Source organism: Halichoerus grypus, chromosome 13, assembly GCF_964656455.1.
Source record: "Halichoerus grypus chromosome 13, mHalGry1.hap1.1, whole genome shotgun sequence".
Lineage (NCBI taxonomy): Eukaryota > Metazoa > Chordata > Mammalia > Carnivora > Phocidae > Halichoerus > Halichoerus grypus.
This window is the reverse complement of record NC_135724.1, coordinates 73206566-73225059: the sequence shown is the minus strand read 5'-3', so window position 1 is coordinate 73225059 and position 18494 is coordinate 73206566. Positions and strand designations below refer to the sequence as shown.

Sequence of the window (18494 nt, the reverse complement as noted above, 5' to 3'; positions counted from 1 at the left end):
GCACGGGCTGGGGAGGTGGCAGGGAAGTTCCCTGGGGTCCGTCGAGCTGGGTTGCAGGGCCCAGAGACCCTGAGGTAGAGGAAGCCCAGAAGGGTTGACGCAGGGGTCGGGGCCGGCCAAGGCCAGGGAGTATTTTAGAAGCTGGCTGGGGCTGTTCTGTGGGGGATGGTCAGGGGATGGTCAGGAGGAGCAGAGGGGAAGTGGGAGGCCAGGAGGGGCTGCTGTGGCCGTGGGGAAAACCGGGTGGGTAAAGGGCACAGAGGGAACGGTCTCTGCAGGGCTGCCTCCAGGGTAAGAGACTCAGGGAATAGGACAAAGCAGCCAGGGGGCTTGAATCCACCTCCCCTGACCCCGCAGGGGTGAGGCCACAGGTGGAGGGGCAGAGCCCATCAGCCGTGGGCTGCAGGATAAAGGGGTTATTTTTCATGAGACCGGCCTATAGGAGAGGGCTGAGGAAGACCGAAGCAGTGATGGTGAAAGTAATAATAAATGGTCACCTGCCTTCCAACAGCCTTTTTCTCAAGGCCGGACAGGCCTGCTCTGCCCCAGGAGCAATCCGTTCTGGCTCTGAGCCCTCAGGAGGCGGGTGGAAAGGTACACAGGTGCGGAGGACAAGTGGTCGTCCGGAAGGGGTCAGCCTGGGTGGCCAGGAGGTGAGGAGCACAAGGACAGGGCTGAGACTCCCCACAGCCTCGGGTGGCCCCCAGGTGCAGGCTGTGGCCCCGACACAGCTACCCCATCCCAGCAGCTTGCTGCTGCCTCCACCACTCCAGACCTTCAGCTGGATGGGGCCCTTGGAGACACAGTGGCCTAGGGACTAGATCAAGCAGGGGCGTAAAAGCTCCCTCTCGAGCGCCAGCTCAGGGCTGCTGAAGATAGCAGCTGTGTGACCAGGACAGTCACAATCTCCTGGAGGGGCTGAGATTCCTCAGCCACAAACCAGGGGCACCAACCCCTTAAATGCCCAGGGCCAAGGGCCAGGTGCACCACAGCACCGAACACACCCGAGTACCCGATTACCAGGGGCTCACCACCGCCTACCTGAGATCTGGGCCTGTCATCCGGCCTCAGTTTCTCCACCTCATCCCCCAGTCCTCTGAGTCTCATGGTCACAAGCGTCCTGCACTGGATAGCACTGGGACACATCTGTCCCTAGGTGGGCACTTCTGGTCACCCGTCTCTCTACCCACTCCTGCACTCAAGCCAGTCCAGGCACTGGGTCTCCCTGAGCCCTTGTGAAAAGCTCAGGAGGTGCCCAGGCTTTTGGTGCTCACTCCCAACAGAGAAACCACCAAGTCAGAGCAGGGAGGCGAGCGGGGAGCACAGCCGAGACCCGTGGGTGGCCAGGTCCAAGCAGTGGGAGAGTGGGGAAGACCCTAGAGCTCCCTGGGCGCCTCCAACCAGCCCCAGCCCTCTGACACACCAGCTGATGGGGTCTGGGACATGGATCCCGGGACAAGTCCCAAAGGGGCACTCCCCTGACCAAAATCACAACCACCTCAGACAGGACCAGAAGGGACGGACATCACACTCCAACATCTGTCTGTACTGTATTGTTTTAAGGTGAGGGGACAAAAACAACACAGATTTTTTAAAAAAGCTAAAAAACAACTAAAAGTTGAGGTGCCTGGGTAGCTCAGTCGGTTAAGTGTCTGTCTCTTGATTTTGGCTCAGGTCGTGATCTCAGGGTCGTGAGATCGAGCCCCACATCGGGCTCCGTGGTGGGTGCGGACCCTGCTTAAGATTCTCTCTCCCTCTCCCTCTGTCCCACCCCACCATACTTGCAACTCATGCTCTCTCCCTCTCTGTCCCCGTCTCAAACAAAACAAAACAAAACAAACCTAACAACAACTAAAAGTTAATTTTAAAATAGTTTAACAAAAAGCTCTCTTCATGGGGGCACAGAGAAGGCAAGAAGTTTAGCTCCCACCTCCTGGCAGAGCTCAGAGGCAAGGCCTCACCCCCAACTGTCCAACCAGGCTCCCTCGGCCCAGGCCAGCCTGTTGTCGCATGAGACCACACCACAGAGACAGTCGGGTCTGAAGCCCCATTGCAAGACAGGCAAAGCGAGGCAGCCCAGTGCAGGCAGCTTTACAAAGTCACAGGATGCTCGTAAGCACGTCCGGTAGCCCCTTTCCACCCCCTCCCTCCTTCAACACCTGGCGGACGAGCCCAGGAGCCCTGGGACAGCACGCAGGACACACCTGAGGGCCCCTGACCCAGGGTGTTCCACCCACTTCTGAGCATTTTGAGTGCCAGGCCCGGCAGCAGCTGGGCCGACCTGCTGGGGAGTGAGCTTGTCACATCTCTGAGCAATCCCAGCTCTGCCTCTTAGCCGTGTGCCCTTGGGCAAGTCACACCCTCCTGTGAGCCCTACCCCCTCTTCTGCAGGGTCGGGGTAACCGTGCCCATCTGTCAGGGCCTGAGAGGAGACAGTGCAGTGACTGGCGCACTGGGGCCTCAGGAACCACAATCAGGCCCCTCCCTCTGGCAATGGACTTGGTGATGTCCAGTCGAGTTGGCTTGGCCACCTGCCTCCCCTTCAGCCAGCACAGATGCCAATTAAGGGAGGAGCCACTAAGGCAGGAGGATGAGGCTCAGGAACAAGAACTTTTAAACGAGTGCCCCTCAGCCTCTGGCCAGGGCCTGGGGACCCAAGAGTCCCAATGTGGCTCCTCCCTTGAGGAGCTCTGTGGGGGCGTCCATGTCGGGTCCCTGCGCCGGGGCAGTTCATGGAGACTACTCAGCTTCCGGTGAGGGCAGGCTGGCTAGGGCACTCTCCCAGAGGGCACAGGAGACGGGGACCCACGGGCCTGTACCTGCTGCTTGGAGCTGAGCTCAGCCGCTTGGCTCTCTTTTCCAACCAGTCTTCCAGATGGCCCTCAGGGAGCTCGACAACATCTAGTGGCCACTCCCTGGCCCGCCTCTCCTCTGTGGAGACAGGGAAACAGAGGCAAGTGAGGGATACATTCACACCTGCCCGGACACCACCCTCCCACAAAGCTGCCAGAACCTTCCTGGGGATGAGGGCACAAGCTGGGAGGCCAGGAGCAGAGCCTCAGGACAGTCCCTACCACGCTGCTACCTTCCTAGGCCTGACCCTCTGGGCCTCACTCTGCTTCCTCATTAAGTGGAGAGAAAACACTGGCTGCCTCCCAAGCTTTTTGCAGTTGGACACAGGATAAGGCATGTAGAGAGCCTGGTCCTCAGGAGGGGCCCAAACCTGGGGGCAGAGAGGCAATGTGGGCTACAGACCAGGGCAGAGCAGGGTTTGGATCTTCACTTGGCCACTTGCCAGGTCTCTCTGACCCTGGGCAGGGGAAGGAGCCTCAGCTTTCCTTTCCTTCCCTCCCTCAGCTTCCCTCCCTCCCTCCCTCCGTCCCTTCCATCCTTCCTTCCTCCCTCCCTCCCTTCCTCCCTCCCACCCTTCTGCCTCAGCTTTCCTGGTTTTCCTTTCCTTTCCCTTCCCTTTCACCTTCCCTTCCCTTTCACCTTCCCTTCCCTTTCACCTTCCCTTCCCTTCCCTTCCTTCCTTTTTAAATTTTATTTATTTATTTGCCAGAGAGAGAGAGAGAGAGCACAAGCAGGGGGAGCAGCAGGCAGAGGGAGAAGCAGGCTCCCCACTGAGCAGAGAGACCAACGCGGGGCTGAATCCCAGGAAGCCGGGATCACAACCCGAGATGAAGGCAGACACCCAACCAACTGAGCCACCCAGGCGCCCCATCCTGGTTTTTCATTTCATAAACTGTCCTGTAAGAACCTTTGCTCACTTAAAAGTGAGCCAACAGTTCAAACAAGCTGGGTGTGAGATGGGTCAGAGTCTCCGGGAGGACTTGGGATAGGGCCTGGGGCCAGAGGAAAACAATCATACCTGGGGACCAACAAGCGGGCCAGGGCTTGGGCTTAGCACTGCATACATTTCATCCCACTTCACCTTTACAAGTGGTCAGGTTCAACGCATTAGGACACTGCCTCCAAGAGGTTTCGCCATGTGCCAAGGTCCCAGGGGATGTGGCAGAACCAGGACTATCAGAGCTGCCACCGGGGCGGGGGGGGGCACACCTCTGCTTCCAGCCCCCTCGGGCTTCTCCCATCCCTGTCTCCACCAGGCACCGTCTCCAGCTGCAGGCCCACTGGCCTAGGCTCTCCCTGCCATGGACCAGCTGTTCCCCGAGAGTCCACGGCCAGTAAAGGGCTGGAGAAGCCACCACTGCCAGGATTCACTGGCGAGGCCTGTGGGGCCTCACTTCTGCCCTGGGAGAGCTCCTGGAAACACTGTGTCTCTGCCAGGGCTGCGGCCGCACGGCCATCGGCTCCCAGAGCAGGGCATGGCCCGAAGGCTATGACGGGTCGGAGGGGGGTGAGGCCCACTGGGGGACGAGGGCAAAGGCCACGCTGCCCCGGACACTCATTGGCTGCCCCGAGGCCACCCGGACAGAGGGAAGAGTGGGCAGCAGCACCCTGGGAGGCCAGAATCGGCCTCTCACCTGCTGGGGGTTCATGTGAGGCCCTTCCACCCTAGGCTAGCTTGAGTTTCTCCATCTGTTCCAGGAGGGGTTTCATGAGAAGATTGACTAAGACCATCGAAGTGGAAATGTCCTTGTTCTCTAACTGGAGAAATGGGAAGTGAATTTCCCACAAGCAGACGTGGCAGTTTCCAGGGGGAGCTAACCTGGTTCTTCCTTGGAATTACTAGGCCTGAGAGTTCTGAGGGCAGGGAAGGTGTCCTCTTCATCCCTTTGTCCCCAGAATGCAGTAGGGGATCTGCCTGGTGCCGAGTAAGGGCTCGAGATAGATGTCGCCTGATGGAGGGAAGGAGGAAGGCTATGCATGAATGAGCACCAGCAGGGCACAGATGAGCCTGAGGCACACCCTTAAGGGCTCCTGGACAGGAAAGCCCCACATGTCACTTTAAACCCCACAGAGAGGACAGATGGGGGCTCCCCTGTTCCTTCTCCACTCATGCCTGCAGTGGATTGGAGGCATTCCTGACACACACACCCCCATCACCTGGGGCAGCCCTCAGCTTATCCCCACAAGGTGGCCACAAAAGAAGAGGAGGGGGACGCCCGGGTGGCTCAGTTGGTTAAATATCTGTCTTCGGCTCAGGTCATGATCCCAGGGTCCTGGGATCATAGAGTCCCACATCAGGCTCCTTCCTCAGCGGGGAACCTGCTTCTCCCTCTGCCTGCTGCTCCCCTGCTCATGCTTGCCCTCCCCCCTCCCCACGGCAAATAAATAAAATCTTTGAAAAAAAAAAAGAATCTATTAAAAAAAAAAAGAGGAGGAGGTGGGGAGGCACAGGGCAGCTTTGCAGTCCTCATATCTGGCATCCCCCCAGCAGCCCGCTTCACACCCCAACCCAGGGTCCCCGCCAAAACACACCCTCCACCTGGATGCTTAGCTCCTGGAGGTCTCTCTCTGACATGTGGGAAAATCTGCAGTTGGAGCCGAAGTCACACTGGCCTGCAACAGAAGGCAGGGAAGACAGAGTTACTCACTGCTTGGAAGAGCTCCCACCATGCGCTGAGGGGCACCCTGATGGGGGTGCAAGGCTTTAGAGTCTACAGAGTAACAACCCCACCCCCAAAGAAAAACTTGGAATCTCTCCGGCCCCACCCACACAAGTAGCCAGAGCAACCTGTCTGGTCCATTCTGCCCCGTTCACGACCCTGGGAAGCAAATCCTGAAGCCTTCCGTGATTGGGGTGCACAGGTCTCTGCAGGCTTATCTACTGTCACCACTCCCCTAGCCCCAGGCCCTGTTCCCCAGCCTCAACAAACCACAGGGGGCTCCCTGAAAGGGTCATGCTTCCTCTCTCCAATCCAGGCCGTTGCACCTGCTGTGGCCTCTGCCTGGTGCCCACCTGCCCATTCGGCTTGCATGAGCCACTGGACTGCTCCCCAGAAAGGTTTCAATGGTAGCTTCCTCAAGGAGGCACCAAAGCCCGGGGTAGCTTTCTGAATCTCAACCGGGGAGACCAAACTTTGTCTTAAAAATAATGGGAGACTGAAGGTATCCAAAGCCAGCAGAACCTACCAGTGGTGTTTTCACTCCAAGTGAAGTCTGTCGGGGAAGCCCCTGACCTGCAGGCCTGGTGACCATTCTGGGGGCAGCACCATCTCCTGAGGGGAGTGCAGCCATTCATCTGGCTTCCTTAGGCCAACAGCACTACCTCTCCCCAGAGCCAAGCTCTCTTACATACCATGGTAATCACCATGGTTCTCCTCTTTGCCTTGGCCACTAGGAAGCTCAGGGCCAAATCCCTAGAGAGTATACAGGAACTCAAAGCAAGCATGGAGGAAACGAATCATTCTCCTGGCTTTGTCTTATTTTTTCTACCCTTATTTTCATCTGCTCTTAGTTCCTTCACTTACTGAGGTTTTTATCTGTTTGAACCTATATGCACCTTTATTTGGTGGGTATTGAGTAGTCAAATCAACACTTAGCATCCTTGGTTCTAATTCTGAAGTTTCTCGTCAAGCCTGTTACCATCTCCAGCCCTGCCTGCTGGGATGGGCTCCCAGGCTAACCTAATCAGCTAGTCGATCACACCCATCAGTGTCTCCTAGATTTACTTGCAATCTCCTAGTGCTGGCTTGTTCTGGGTGGGCCAATAAAATCACATTCTAGGTCAGGAGAGCTGAGGAACCAGGCCCTGGAAGTCAGTCCCAAGGCACAACCCTTGGGAAGGCCCCAACTGACCAATTGGCTGATGCACCAAGACCACAGAGTGGGCTTCAGATGGTGGCTGGGGTAGGGGAGAGGCTCTGCAGAGGTCTGAGCAGGCCAGATGGGGCATGCTGGTCCCTAGGGGGAACTAAACTCAGTAGAACACATTACCTGTCAGTAGAAACTTCCTGCACGGCCTCTTGTTCTGTTCATCTAGCAAGATGGCAGCTGCATCTGCAAGAAGAGCGAGGGTCCGGCTTCAGACTTGGGCTGCATGCAGGCACCTCCTATCCCCGAGATCAGGAAAGGAAAGAGTTCCCATCCACAGAGGAGTGTAGGAGGGGATGACCACAGGTGGGGACGCTCGGCAGAAGCATCTGAGCCTCAGGTGACCTCAACCCTTTCCTCCCCACCCAGACCTAGCCAAAGGCAAGAACCAAGTTTTAGGTCTGAGGTTCTTGGCTCTGCCCATGCAATGGAACCACCTGGGCAGTTTTTTTTTTTTTTTTTTAAATCCTGGTATGGTAGACTTCTCCACACTGTCTTTGCAACTTCTGTGAATCTATAATTATTTCAAAATAGAAAGCTAAAAAAACCCTCCTGGTGCCCAGGAAGCCCACCAGTAAGTCTCAGGGCTCGGGCGTTGCTCCACGGCCAAGGCTGCAACGTGCTCTCTGCTCCCTCCTTCCCCCTGCCAGCCACCGGCCTCCGCAGGACTTCCCAGCTATCTTTCCGGAAAAGAAACCTTAACCCTGGCTTCCTCCGATTTTTCCGACCTTTATTTTCATCATATACTTATGGTTTAAGTTTGTGTGTTTCTTGGTAGGTAAGGAATCAATCAGCCAAAATCCGTAAGACAGGAAGGTGCCCCGACTCAGAGGCCCTGATGTCGCCCTGGGTGCCTGGGCTGGTCACGTTCCCCATTGGTCTACTGCCTTTTCTAGAGGCTGCTGGAGTAGAGGAAAGACCACGGGTTTCAAAGTCCAGGTACACTTGACCCAGGCAAGCTGCTTCATCTCTCCAAGTCTCTGTTGCCCCATATGTAAAATGGGAGGAAAACTCTCCTCTGATAGGGCTGCTGTGCAAACTGAATAAGGTAGGATGCAGAGTACTTGGCAGAGGTGCCCAGTGATCCCCAACCCTGAGGGCACATTAGAATTGCCAGGAAAGTGGGGCTGGGAGTGCTTTAGCATCACACTAACGTGAGGCCAGGGCTCCTCCAAACCCCTGTCGTGGATGCTCAACAAACGGTGGCAGTTCTTACTTTGTGTCCTCCTTACAAGCCCACCGCACAGCGCTAACATCCCCATTTTGCAGAGGGGAAAACTGAAGTTCAAACAGGGGAAAGGGCACATAGTCAGGAAGTGGCAGCGCCAGGCTTGAACCCTCGTGTGTGAGTCTAAAGCCCCTGCCCCTTCCCGTGTGGCTGTGGATCTCCTGGTGGCGGGGTAGGTGGCCAGCTCGGTGGCCGGCTCTGATGGGAACTTCTCCCTTCCTCCCTTCCCCAGGGCCAGGCAGCTGGTGGGAGTGGGTAGCTGTGGGCAGGAGTTGGTTATCAGAGGACTCACTCCGGGGGGTGACCTGATGGATTGTGGGTGGGGCTGCAGGGTAGGGGGTGTCCATCCATCAGCACTGGGCCTGTCAGACTCAGCCCGTCCAGCCAGTTCCACAGACCTTCCCAGGGAAGGTGGGCTGGTGGGGGCATGTGAACATTGCCAAGCCCACCTCCACGTCCCAGAGATAGGATAGCTGAGACTGGGTGGGGGTCTGAGCCTGAGTGCTAGCCAAGGCGCCCTGGCTGGGGCACTCAGTGTGGCAGAAGAGTTCCAGGCTGTCCAGCATCTGGCCGGTGGTTCTCAACCCCAGCCACATGGCAGAATCGCCAGGCAGCCTTTAAAATACAGGGATCCCCGGTTCCATCCTTCTCAGGTTCTGCTTTAATTCATCTGAGGGGGAGACCATGAGAATTGTTAAAAGCTCTTCAGTGACTCTGAAGGGCACCCAGGACTGAGAACCCGAGTCCAGGGCCTGCACAAAGAAGGCATGCTCCTCCACCCAGCATTCAAGGCTCCTTGTGATCTGACCCCATTGGTCCTTCTTGCTTCATCTTGCAAAACTAACAGCTGCCCTGGGGCCTGGTGTTTGTTTGCTTGCTCATGTAGATATTCATCTAACAAACACTTACTGAGCACGTCCTGTGTGCCAGGCACCATGCCAGGATAAGGATTTAGTGGAGAATAAGTCAGACCTGCTTCTCCCTTCCAGTCCAACAGTCACACTAAGCCATGTGGACATAAACAGGGGAACAGCTAGCATGCAGCCAAATGACCTCGCCCAGGGATTGGGGAGGGCAACCCTGAGGACGCTTTGCCTGAGTTGAATTCTGAGATGGAAGAGCTAGGCTGAGGGCATGGAGGACAGCAGGAAAGGCGTGCCCACAGAGGGGACAGTACCTGTAATGGCCAGAGTGGTTGGAGCTTGGAGGGCGAGGTGGGCAGGGCACCTATACGAGACAGGGGTTCTGCCAAGAACACACTGTTATAACTGGGATTGAGGCTGCCTAGGAGAGGGGCTCTGTTTTATTCATCTCTAAGTCTTCAGAGCCTGCCTGGGAGCCGAGGACATGCTAAGTGCTCACTGAGATAAAGGGCCTGAAGCCAATCCTTTTGTGGACCCATATAGTTCCTACTGAGTGAACCCTTACTGCCACACAGTCATCATGAAAATACTGAGGTCCTGTCACATCCGTGGCAAGTGGATATTGTTGTTATGGCTGTTTTACACATGGCAGGATTAGGGCCACACTGTTCGTGAGTGACACCTTGGGCCGGACAGCCACTCAGCCTAGCTCCAGACCTCATATTTGTCCCAGTCATGGCCGAAGCATGGTCAGCCCCTCTGGGGGTGAGGGGATTTGTCTAAGGCCATGAAGCTGGGAGCAAAGTGGTTATTGAGTCCTAGCCCAGGCTGGGGTGCCACATGCCTCCCCAAAGTCTGTGCTGTGCAGTTTGCTCAGGTAAGCTGGAGCCCCGAGGAAGCCTCTTAAAGTGGAAAGAGCTCATATGCCAGCTGTGGACCCCGGGTGAGTATCATCTACCACTCTGGATTCAGAAGTCACCACCTTTAAGTGGGGATGCCCGCCCACCCACCCTCCCTTGCAGAGCTGTTCTAAGGACTGAATGTGCCTGGGGATGTGAGGGGACACTAGGAATGCAGGGTCCCCACTGCATTCCCTTATGGTACCCACTCTTTCATCTTTCTTTAAGTAATACAATAGCCTCTGCCAACCAGCCCTCGACCCAAAGACCCACCTGTTCTCAGATGAGACTCTGGGCTGGGAGCAAACACCAAGGTAATCTCGAGGCCTGGCTCCTGCCAGATCACAGTCCCCACTGGATTTGGGGGGCAGGGAGCCTTTGACTGACACCAGAGTCAGAGGCCTCCCTGGCACCTAGGAGAGCCCTCTGCCACTGAATACCCCTCGGTCCCCGCTCCCAGCCCCTTGCGACCTCAGCCATGCCTGGCCTGCTGGGCAGCCTGGCCACCCTCCCTCTCCCAAGCCTCTGAGCCTCAGCTTCCTCCTCAGAAATGAGTCTGGGAGCGCTCTGAAAATACTGTGTCAAGGCCCCACCCCAAACCTGCCTCTGGGGATGGGGTCGAGTGACCAGCGTTTTTTATTTCAAGGTCTCTAGGTGATCCTAACCTGCAGGGTGGAGCTCTGCCTTAGAGAATTGCTGATGAAGCAAATGACAAACCACAAAAGGCTCCCCGCATGCAGCAGGCACTCCATAAATGCCCATTCCCTTCTTGTGAATTCTGACTCTCAGACCAGGGAACTCTGTCTCCCCTTCTCCTCCCTTCTTGGCTGCTGAGACTCAGCTCCTTCCTTTTGTTCTGGGAATTCTGCTCCCCAACTCAGGAAGCATTGGCCCTGCCCCAGCTCATTCTGGAAGTCCGGGCCCACCCCCACCCCACCGCCAAGCTCCCTCTCCATTTCATTGGCTCCTGGCTGGCCACCCCAACATCTCCCTCGCTGTTCTTCAGTGTCCACGTCTGATGGACAGCAGCAGCAGCTTCCCTGTAGTGAGCACCTCGAAGGTGCCAGGCTTGGTGCTATGTGCTTATGGCCGGAGCTCATTTGCTTCGGAGGCACCTGCTCGGAGAAGCCTTCCCCTGGAAAAGCCCTCCGTCTGGGAGCTCGATCATTCATCCGGCCAGCCAGTCATTCAGCAGCCATTTACTGCACCCCACACTCACGCAGCAGGCAAGCATCACTGTCAAACGTAGCTCTTGGCCACTGCGTTCAAAGGCTGCCCTCGGCCCTCACCCTGGGGACAAACTGCCCCCTTTCCTGTGGCCTCCGCAGACTTACACAATCTGGCCCCAGCCCTGCCACGGCCTTCAGCCCCTACCACCCTCCTCTCCTACTGGGTCCAGCCACACCTTCTCTCCTCTGCTTGGACGGCACCTGATGCTTTGTTCATGGCCGCCCGCTTCTGCATACCCTCCGCCCAGAATGCTGCTGCTGGCTTCTCCCTGTCTTTCCCACGGTTGGCTCAAACATCATCTCCTTGGAAAAGCCTTCTTCCTGGCCACAGTATCCCCAGAGGCTGGCAGAATGGAGCCCTCCTCTCGGGCAAGATTACTGGGGGACGGAGCTCACATTCCAGCCTGCCCCTTGGATGGCCCATCTGCCCTTAGGGATGCCCTGGTGGCCCCAGCCTTCCTCTTTTTGGCTCCTCCAAGAGCCCAGACCAAGCCCGTCGCTGGCCCATGGGTACTTCCTTGTCTGCCAATAAGAAAGATGGGCAAGCTGGCCTCCACTGGCCCAGCTGCCCAGCCAGCCAGCACGCACCTCGAAACATGTCATACCAGACCTTCTTGGCCTTGAGGTGCTGCAGCCCATTCAGGTGCTTCTTGCGGTTGTGGAGGTTGTCCTGGAAGGAGCGGTTGCAGTAGTCACAGAAGTAGTGCTTCCCCATGGCCGTCTAGCCGGTTGCTGCCACTGTCTGGGAAGCCCAAAGCGCTCAGTCAAGAGTAGGCAGGACGCACCACCCGCCGAAGCCCGCAGTGATGGAGGGAACAGGAGGCAAGCTGAGGACCAAGCACAAGCTGACACCCCGCACCCCCCGGGTGGGACCTGTGTGACATTCCTCGGGCACTCCCGGCTGCCCTAAAACTAAGGGAAGGGAGAAACAAATGGTTAACTGACAGAGATCACAGTCCTGCGGGACAGGAGTCTCCCTCAGTGTACAAATATCTTAGTGATGTACAAGGAAAAGACATTCTTATCAGTAGCCTAAATTTCAGAGACCCATAGACTCAATTTCCTGGAGTCCGAACATCATCCTCCCCTCCACAGCGATGTCAGAAACAAAGGCAGAAGGGAATGTAAATAAAATTAAACTTCTTTATAACCTGCAGCCCCTTGACAAATACTCGGGATAGGCAGAGTATAACATTTCTTCTGGAAACTCCCAACTATCTTAACGTTAATGCCTTACTAGAGGGAAAAACAACCTTAGCTGGGCAATAGCCAGGCCTCCAGTATCTTCTTTAGCATATGAAAGTCCTTTAGGACACCTCCCTTTTTCCTACGTCCCCCACCTCCCAAGTATATAATCAGCCATTCCTCACAACCCCGGTGCAGCAGCTCTTTCTGCCCACGGGGCCTGTCCCCATGCTTTAATAAGATCACCTCTTCTGCACCAAAGACATGTCAAGAATTCTTTCTTGTTCTTCAGCTCCAGACCTCACCTACATTCCGAAATGACTTCAGGCAGCACCCCAAATGAACACTCCCTGGTGGCCAGTGTAAGGAAGGCTCTGGTTACACCCGCCTCATTTAAACCCTAGAGCAGCCCGGAGGAACTACGTGGGCCAATGAATATGGCCTGAGAGGTCTCATTCCAGGGGGATCTTTTAACAATCCTGATGCCCAGCCTCCACCCCAGGGCCGGTGGACCACAGAACTTCAAAGGGTGAGACCCAGGCACCAGCATTTTTGTAAATCTCCCCAGGAAATTCTCCTACGCAGCCAGGCTGGAGAGCCACCACCTTACACCCTCTGGCCACGTCCCCACTTCCCCGCAGCCCCACTCCACCTCTGACCTCCTCTCTCCCCTTCTCTCCCATCTGGCCGTATCAGCCCCATCTTTGCTCCTCACACCTGCCAGGCCCCCACCAGGCACCCGCCAGGCGGCTGACCACCTCTTGCATTTGCACCTGCTGGCCCCTCTGCCTGGATGCTGTTCCTTGCCACCCCTGCTCACTTGATTCCTTCATCTTCACTCAATACTATCTCCTCAGTAATCTCCTGTGACAGCTTTATTTAAAATTGCAGAACACTCTACTTAGCTTCCCCCATTCCCTGCTTCATTTTTATCACCTTTGAAATAATAAGGTACTTGTTACGTTTATTACCTTTTTCTCCCAACAGGAATATAAATCCACGAGGGCAGGGATATTTTTGTTTTGTTTACTGCTGAAGCCCCACTACCCCAAGTGGCACACGGTACAGAGTAGGCAACCAATATTTGTTGAGTAAATGGATTAATTCCCATTTTCCTTATGGGACAACTAAGGTTCAGAGAAAGGAAGTGATTTGCCCAAGGTCACACAGCTGGACAGCAGAACACAAAACCCAGATGCCCTAAAAATCCCACTGCTGGGTGTCCTCTCTTCCAGAGCCAGCTCAAAGCTTACAGAAGCCTGAGGACTCAGGCAGAAATGCAAACAGTTTTGCCAGGAGATTAGCTAAACTCTTAGATGGCAGGTTCCCACCAATCAGAGAGGGAAATGAAATGTTTCAGGGTCCTAAGACCCCTAAGACCCCTCAGCCATGGTGACCCACAGCTGCCACACCTGACCCAGGAGATCTCCAGCCACAGGCAGGGGGTAATTCTGAGTGTCAGGGCCAGCCCTTGGGTCCCCCAGTTTGCTGACACAAGACCAGAGGGTGAATGGGTCCACTCTGGGCTGTCAAGTGGGATCTGCAAAGGCTGAGCCCAGACTAGCCCCTCACCCTTCGGGTCCTATAGTCTGATCCCTCATTTCCCAGTGCAGGTTCCTGGGGCCCAGAAGAAGAAGGAAAGTGACTTCCCTAAGCAACCCAGGCTAGCAGTAAAGCACGACTCCCAGGACTTGGCAAATTAAAGATACGGCTGGGACCTGACCACAGGGCAGACGGATGGGGGACTGCATCTTGGGAAGAAGAGAATGGGGAGAGAGACAGAGAAAAACAAGCCCCCTGGACAGTCCAGGTAGCCAGGTGGGTCGATAGAGAAGGCTGTTCCCGTGGCAGACAGAGACAGCAGCCACTAAGTCAAGGGCAGTAATGGGATCAGGAACAGACAGTCATTCAAAATGAAAACGTATAAAACCTCTCTTCTCCTATTACTGCTGAGAAACCACATCCCAGACACATGGACTTGATATATTAAATTTGGCAGCTCTAATACACCCCGTCTTGCCAATAAACTTATAGGAATTGGATTGAAATTGTAAGAGATGAACGTTTAACGGCCGAGTGCTTAACCAAGCCATTCATGAAGCCTCAAGCTCTGAAGAGCTGCTGGCTCTGGAGCGTCGTGGGGAGGGGAGGGTGTCCCTCCGGGAGGCAGAGATGGAGCGGTGGCTCTGCGGCAGGCTTAGCTGGACAACACCACACAGGACACTGGGCAGCCGGCCGTGTGACCTTGGACCTCTCTAGGCCTCTCCGTTCAGGAAGGTGAGACAGTGGGTCTGACAGGTTAGCTGACTGCCTGAGGAGCAGTGAACAGAAGTTTGCTAATCCAAATGAATTGCTAATGAAAGAGTAATGGAAATACAAATGACACTAATAATGTCCAGCATTTAGCAAGTGCTCAATAAATGTTACCTACTGTTTGATTTACTGAGCACCTACTGTGTGCTGGCACCAGGCTAAAAGCTTTATAATGCATCATCTCATTTAATCCTCAGGACAACCTGTGAGGTAGGACCTACTCCACTTTTTCAGATGAGGGCACTGAGGCGCCAAGAAGCAAAGTGCCTTAGCCAAGGTCGTGGTGCTGGAAAGCAGCCAAGCTGGGTTCAGAATCCAGGCAGCGTGGCTCTATAGAGAGCCCACACTCCTAATCACTTAGAAAAGTCTCCTCGCAACAAATCATACTGCTGACAGCTCTCCTTTTTGATCACTCACTACACCCTGGGGACCACGTGGCCCGTTCAAAACCCAAGAGGTATGTATTATAATCCCATTTGCGAAGGAGAAGACTGAGGCTCAGAGAGGTGCTGTGGGGTGCCCCGGGTCACACTTCCAGGGAAGGCAGAACAGGTCTTACGGTGCCTGTACTTGCACCTGCTGGGAAAGCCTCCAGGAAGTCAAATGATGAGCCCCTCGGCAGTGGACTCCGTGTGTGTGTGTGTGTGTGTGTGTGTTTCCTCTTCTCTCTCACATGCACAAACCGCAGAGGACAAACCAGCCTCAGCGGAGAGGCGCCCACCCACGCCTTCCTTCCTCTGCCCACCCTGCATCTGGCACAGGGGCGGAGCTCAGCTGTCCAGGGAGGGCCAGTGCACCCCACACTCTAGTCCCAGCTCTGCTAGGCGAGGCTGTGGATCCGTCACTTGCCCACTTGAGGCCTCAGTCTCCCCACGTGTGAAGGGGTAGGCAGGCAGCTAGACCAGGTGATCTCTAAGGGCCTCTGCAGACAGCCAGGTTTAAATCCAGGTGCCACTGCTTTCTAATTCTGTGATGGTGGGCAATTAATTAACTTCTGGCTTCAGTTTCCTCCTATGAAAACTGGGACAGTAACAGTGCCCACCTCAGGGATTGTTCTGAGAATCAGATCATCCACACACACGCTTAACTCAGCAGAGCCTGGCCCCCAGGAGCCCCTCAAGAAACAACAGTCAGCATCATCATCATTATTATTGGTCTCCAAAAGGCCCATATTTCAGAAAACTGAGGCTCAGAACAAGGAACAGGATGTCAGTGTCCAAGTGACAACTGGGGGCAGCTGGTCCATATGACAGATGAGGAAAGGTGAGGCCAGGAGAGGGGAAGTGGGTTGCCCAAAGTACACAGCACAAGGCAGAAGTGGGACTGGAACTTTAGCCTTCACGGTGCGCCCAGATGCCTGCCCTGAACAGCAGCTCCGCAGAGCCCATATGGCCCGGGGATGGTGTCAAGGGGAGCAGACGAGCTCCAGGGCAGCCTGGGCGTCCCACTGCCCAGCAGGCCTGTCCCCAGGGAGGCAGAGGTCCTGGGCAGGAGCTGGGCTTCAGCAAGGTGACCTCACCCAGGCAGCTGTGAACTTCTAGCGCTCCTGACCCAACTGCCTCCCTCTCTAGGGCCTTAGCACACATTAGGAAAAGGCGCGGGTGCAGAATCCTCCGGACAGATAGAGTGCCCTGCCAGAGCATATCTGGCAATCTGGCAAGCAGAGCGTATTTCACTCCGACTCACCCCTCAGTCCGGTGTCCTTGCACAAGGCACAGCCTGCACCACGGCACCTGGCAGCCCTGAGTGGGAGGTCAGGGAAGGGGGGTGGAGACAGCTGGACATCCCCGATGGCGCCCAGACACCAGCATGGGGTGCTGACTAAGCTGGCCCGTGATTCATCCTCACCCTCTGAGGCTGGTGTGCTCAGCAGCATGCGAACAAGGCCCCATCTGCAATACAAAACCATCCAGCCCCACTCCCTTGCCGGGAACGCAGACAGCGCCACCCGCCCACTCTCAGGGACCAGGTCCCCGTTTGCAACAGCAGCTGCTGGCTCCCTGGGGCTTCACCAGGTGACAAGGGGGCTCCTCGTGGCCAAAGGGCAGCAGGCGAGGCTAGTGGGACAACCCTCTGGGGTCACACAGGTGTGGGTTTGAATCCCAGCTCTGCTACTTATCAGCTAGGTGACCCCTAGAAAGTTAGCTCATCTTCCTGCGTGTGTCCTTAGCTATAAACTAGGGACCCCCATGGCTACTGTGGATTGACCAAGGCAGTAGTATATTAGGACGCCTACCACATAGTTAGAGCTCCGAGAATGGAGGCTGTAACTGCTGGTACTGTGCCCATCCAGGCGGCTCACTCCCCCGCCCTCCCGGTGAGCCTGCCCTGACCACTGGATTTAGGAGTGGCAGCCACAGGCACTTCCGCCCCTCTTACAGCCTGCTGCTTTACTGTCATGTGTGTCCGCCTCCCCACTAGAACACAGGCTCCCTGAGGGCGGAAAGTTCTGTCCGTCCTGCTGCAGCCCAGCACCAGGAACAGGGCCTCGCACACGCAGGTGCCCGCGGAAGGAGCTGCCGCAGAAGCCGAGGCCTCTCGCCCTCTGCTCACCTATAGCTCCCAGACCCTCTGCTCCTCAAGTTTGGATCTAGGGACCAGGACAAGGATGGACAGAGAAGAAAGACACATAAGGCCCTAAAGACGGGTCTCTCGCTGCCACCACCGCGCTCCCCGCAGGACTCCGGTCTCCAGCAGAGCCCTGCTCTACTGATTAACCCACACCCAGCCATCCCGTGGCACCTGACCTCAGTCTTCCGGGCTCAAGGAAAAACTTACCTACTAGTTGAGACACTGTGGGGTGGAGGAGGGAAGAACAGAGAATGGGGGTGGGATGGGGTAAGGGAAGATAGCATCGGATTCCTTCGTGCTAGGCACCTGGCTTCCATTCCCTTATTTAATCCTCACAGAGACTCTCTGAGTAGGTGTCAAGGTGTCCGTTTCACAGATGAGGATATGGGTTCAGAAATACTCCTAATTTGCTCAAAGCCAAGACTGAGAGAGACACTGATGATAGTAATGTCTCATCAGCCTGAGTGCTGCTGGTGGGCCCGTGGCGTGGAGGACCCCCACGCACCCTCCTGGAGAGACCTGACCATGACACCAAGGCGCCGAGAGCCAGCACCGCCCCTGGGGTCTGGGTGAGCCCTGAACCCTTCCTCTTCCCGTCGCACTGTTCTGCTGTGACGCTGTCGTGGGGCAGACGTTTGTGCTTCATTGACAGTCTTGGTTCCTTTCATCGTGTGTGTCTCAGGTACAGAGCTGTCTTTGGCACAAGGCTAAAATAAGCCAACAGCTCGGCCGTGGCCAAGGGCTGGGATGTGCACCGTAATAATTATCCAGACCTCGTGCTCACCACATGCTGCCCTCAAGCTCACCTGTCATTTCTTCTAATTATGGCACCGCCAGACCCCGGGTAAACAGTAAACGGCAGCCAGAGGACGGCTTTATTGCACACCCACTAGGAGCTCAGCAATGTCCCAGTGCCACATATGCCTGCCGTCTGGAGTTGATGGCATCGGAACTGCCTCGGGAGTTGGGGGGGCCTGCAGGCCACGCACTCAGAGCCCAACTCTGACAGAAGTGCCAGGAAGATCCAGATGTCTTCCCTGATAGGAGCCCCATTATGTTAGGGGTCTCCCTCAGACACCTGAGTGCTTGGTAGCGACCGCACACCTCTCTCATCCTGACCTTGTTTATGTGTTCCCCGCCTTGGGGTAAGGCACATATATCATCATACTCCTGGCACTGTAAGGCAGTGGGGGGGCCCCGCCCACAGCAACTCCTAACTCGGCAGGGCTGGGCCGGGGCCAGGATCTAAGGAAAATGAGGCACAGTCCACAGACCACACTCAGAGAAATGCTGGTCTAACGTAGATGAGGGACTGAAGAACAGAGAGGGTGAGAGCTTACCCAAAGTCACACAGACTACCCAAGCCAATCCTTACTCTAATCATTCAACCCAGGTCTGAATCTCATCCCTGCCATTTCTAGGTTGTGAAACTCTCAGCAAACTACTCACCCTCTGGGGGTGCCTGGGTGGCTCAGTCATTAAGTGT

At 55.8% G+C, this 18494-nt stretch overlaps 1 protein-coding gene across 2 annotated transcripts in view; it reads right to left on the bottom strand.

The window, feature by feature from the left end:
- Positions 1 to 18494, bottom strand: part of ZMAT5 (zinc finger matrin-type 5) — a 28380-nt gene that overhangs the window by 3175 nt on the left and 6711 nt on the right. Inside the window, exons 2-6 of one of the 2 annotated variants that reach the window (XM_078060796.1) lie at positions 11528 to 11681; positions 6844 to 6906; positions 5386 to 5466; positions 2820 to 2931; positions 502 to 638 (exon numbers count right to left, since the gene is read on the bottom strand). In XM_078060796.1, the coding sequence (XP_077916922.1) occupies positions 502 to 638; positions 2820 to 2931; positions 5386 to 5466; positions 6844 to 6906; positions 11528 to 11654 (520 nt within the window). In that variant the 5' untranslated portion in view covers positions 11655 to 11681. The remainder of the gene's footprint in view (positions 1 to 501; positions 639 to 2819; positions 2932 to 5385; positions 5467 to 6843; positions 6907 to 11527; positions 11682 to 18494) is intronic. The other variant, XM_036123161.2, reaches the window with a different exon arrangement.